The sequence below is a fragment of the Myotis lucifugus genome, unplaced genomic scaffold (assembly GCF_000147115.1).
Source record: "Myotis lucifugus unplaced genomic scaffold, Myoluc2.0 scaffold_61, whole genome shotgun sequence".
NCBI classification, from domain to species: domain Eukaryota; kingdom Metazoa; phylum Chordata; class Mammalia; order Chiroptera; family Vespertilionidae; genus Myotis; species Myotis lucifugus.
In genome coordinates this window covers 4727979-4731757 of record NW_005871109.1, presented here as the reverse complement: position 1 = coordinate 4731757, position 3779 = coordinate 4727979, and the positions used below count along the sequence as shown (strand labels likewise).

At 49.7% G+C, this 3779-nt stretch overlaps 1 protein-coding gene across 1 annotated transcript in view; it reads right to left on the bottom strand.

Annotated features, from left to right (window-relative positions):
- The window catches only part of SCUBE2 (signal peptide, CUB domain and EGF like domain containing 2), a 71823-nt gene that overhangs the window by 64185 nt on the left and 3859 nt on the right, over positions 1-3779 (bottom strand). The window contains exon 2 of the mRNA XM_006089689.3: positions 2691-2813. Within this exon, the coding sequence (XP_006089751.1) occupies positions 2691-2813 (123 nt within the window). The remainder of the gene's footprint in view (positions 1-2690; positions 2814-3779) is intronic.

Sequence of the window (3779 nt, the reverse complement as noted above, 5' to 3'; positions counted from 1 at the left end):
AGCCTAAAATAATTCTAAGTAAAAGTTTTTTAAATACAAGCTTCCTATACATAAGTCAAGGTTAGATTCACTTTTGTTAAGCTTAATTCAGTTCCCTAACTGAAAAGTAAGGACCATATACTGATTACTGACCACTGAAACATCCCCTCCCTGAAGCCTGAGATAAAAGCAAAGATCATTTAGAATAAAAACTTATTAAAGATTTTTAGATACTTAAGCCAACTTATGAATCACCTTATTTAAAAAAGACTTTTCAGGGCCATACTTTCACATCTCCAACATTTGGGCAGAAGAAACTTTGTGGAGGATAAAATCCTGTCCACTCTGAGTAAACCCAGTTCTCACTCTTGAACTTAGGAGTAAATGAGACTGTGGGTTGGACCCAAGAGACTTAAAAACTAATAAGCCAAGAAACACACATAGAAGAGTTACATCTTTAAATCCTTGCAGTCCTCCTTCTGGACTCCTCTACCAAGAAGTCCAAACTCAGCCTAAGTGCCCATCAGTAGATGAATGGATTAGAAAACTGTGGTACATCTACACGATGGAATACTATGCCGCTGTAAAAAAAGAAGGAACTCTTACCATTTGCAACGGCATGGATGGAACTGAAGAGCATTATGCTAAGTGAAATAAGCCAGTCAATGAAGGAAAAATACCACATGATCTCACTCATTCATGGATAATAAAGACCATTATAAACTTATGAACAATAATAGATACAGAGGCAGAGCTGCCTCAAACAGATTGTCAAACTGCAGCGGGAAGGCCGGGGAGGGTTGGGGGGCAGGAGGGAGGCGGGTAAGAGATCAACCGAAGGACTTGTATGCATGCATATGAGCATAACCAATGGACATAAGACACTGGGGGGTAGGGGAGGCCAGGGGATTGTCAAGGGCGGGGGGGGAAAAAGGACACACATGTAATACCCTTTGTAATACTTTAAGCAATAAAAAATAAATAAATAAATAAATAAAATAAAATGTGAAAGAAAAAAAAAGAAGTCCAAACTCAACAGGACGTCCTCACTCACTACGTTTATACATATTGCAAGTATTCAAAGAGCATGCTCCTAGGGTTTTGGTTTAAAATAAAAAGAATATATGCTCCATGTTAACGGTGATTACCTGTGGATACATTTTCTGTGTGTTGTTTTTTTGTTGTTGTTTTTGTGTGTGTGTGTGTTGCTTAACTTTTTATAACACTAATCATATATTATGTTAAAAAGCAATTTAAGTACATAAAAGCAACAATGCCAGCAAATCATTTGCTATTTTAAACTCAATAGTAGACTTTTCAACTCTAAACTGTTAGCAATTAAATTTTATTTGCGACTATAACCCAACAGCTAAGAATAAGGAAACTCTTGCCACCTGTCATTTGACATCACTTACTAAATATGCACTTTATCCAGAAGCAGCCATGGCCTGGTTCCTGCCCCCGGAGAGGACACAGTGACCCGAGGACACAGTGAAAAAGTGAACACCCCCCCTTCCCCAAGCAGGGTCCCAACACATGTGAATTCTAATACTGTCAATAAAATATTTAAGATGGTGAGGGTGTGGTATGGAGGAACGGACAGACAGATGTGTCAGGGAGAGGTAGCTTTTTGGCTTCCCTTGATGTACAGCAGTTAGAGAGATGGTTGTCTGTCTCTGGGGAAATATGAATTTGAAGACACAGAAGGGCTTTATGGATGGACCACCAACCCCACTTGCTATGCACCTGACCAGGCGCATGCCTCCTCTGATGGAAGAGACAGGAGTTTTGCTCCTCAGCAAAAAGGAGACCATAAATATTAGGATTTCTCACCCAACCAAAGAGGGACACTGGGAAGCTGAGTGAATAGAAGGGATGTGGGGCCGGGGCCAGGGCCCGAGTGGAGATCTGACTTGCTTTCACCTGCGGGCTAATAGTGCGACCATAGCCACAAGTCCCTTTCCAACTCCCCTGGGCCTCAGTATCCTCATCTGTAAAATGAAGGGTGGGGTTGGCTCAGAGCTCCCTGAAAAGTCCTGCCCGCTCCAACATGCTATGATTTCCATCCCCGGGAACGCCTCCTCCTCTGGGGGTCCAGTCTCCAGCTGGTTCTGAACTCCAGAGTTCATGACACTGAGCCAACCCCCAGGGGCCAAGAGCTCAAAGTGGCAGAGTCCAGACCTCAGGCTCCCAGATATGGAGCTAGCTCTACGGGATCCTTCGTACACATCTTTCCAGCGTGAACTGGCAGCTCCAAAAGAGGCAGACCCTGGGTGTAGCTCTCAAGCGTGGCGGGTCACAACACCAAGCCGCCCAGAGCCATGGACGAGGTGGAGCTGCAGAGCCTGCCGGGGAGGGCAGGGCCCTGGCACTCACACTCCGGAGAGAAGGCGCAAACCGCCGGAGGGGAGAGCAGGATCTGCTGCTCTGGCTAGCACAGCCTCCTGATCAACTGCTGACTTTCTGCCCCCAAACTGAGTGGCACCAAAAGGTACTAAAACGCCTCTTTTCCTTCGTAGAAGCTAGCCACGTGAAACTTCACGATCAGCTCGGGGGAAGGCCTGCTGTGCCCAGTCCTGAAGGATGAGAGTGGGGGATGTGACTCAGGGGAAGGGGCAGGACTTTTACGGACATGAGTGGCCACTACAAGAGCTAAGGAGGTAGGGAGCTTCCCCTGCTGGCCCACCCACCACGGTCCCCGAGACACTTACCCTCACACTGCCTGCCCTCCCCTTGGTAGCCAGGCTTGCAGGAGCACTTGTAGGAGGTGAGTGTGTTCTGACACAGGGCATTGGTGTGGCAGTCATCCAGCCCTTGGGCACACTCGTCCACATCTGCAAAAGAGCACAGCAGCTCCTGGCCGGGTGCCCTAAGCCCTGTGTGCTCTGACCCTGGCCCCACTCTGGCATCATCTCCCACCAGCCCACCCGCCTTCACTCTTCACCAGCTAAACGGCTCAGGAGCCCCTGGGATGAACCATACCATTTCCGATACGGTTCCAGGCACAGTCTGATCCTTCTGGCTGGAATACTCCCCACCCTTTCTATGCGCCTTCAAGACTCAGCTCAGATGCACCGCCTCCAGGGAGCCTACCAGGACCCCCGAGAGGAGGGGAGGTGTCTCCCAAGATGTGCTCCCCCTTGTCTCCTTTCGTTGCACATAGCAGGCAGGGTTGTCACTATTTTCCTGCCTGTCTCCCCATCTTGATTACAGATGGGGCCCGCGTCCCCTTGCCTGGAAGGGGTGTGGGCAATAGTAAATGCCTACACGGGTGATCGAGTGGGCACAACAGCTCTGAGAAGCGAGCAGTGTCTGTCAGCTTTCTCTCGGGGTGTGTTAAGGGGAGAAGGCTGGCCTGGGCTCTGAGCACACCGACCAAGCTCCCAGATGGTGCAGAGGGAATGGTACCCACCCCCTTCACCACTGCTCGCCCTCTCAACCTGGACACAGGCCTTGGCAGAAGTATTTCCTGGTTGACATCACTCCAGGATGTTCATTAAAAACAAAAGTTTTGAAAGTATTTCAAGTTCGGTCAGCGAAGACTGTCCAGAGTCCTTATCTACCGGCCCCAAAGCCAGGCTGCTTCCAGGATTCCGGGATCCTCCCACAGCGGCTGCTCCGCACATGGAAGATCCAGGGAGCCGACCCGAAGCCCCAGGAGAGCTCCTGGCCCCGGAGGAAGCAGGAGCAGAGCTGCCGCGAGGGAGTGAGGTTCCCTGGCCGTGGCCCCCCGTGTCCCCGTCTGGCGGAGGAGGAGCTGGACCCTGAGACCCCGATGCCCTGCTCCCTGCTCGGCAGGG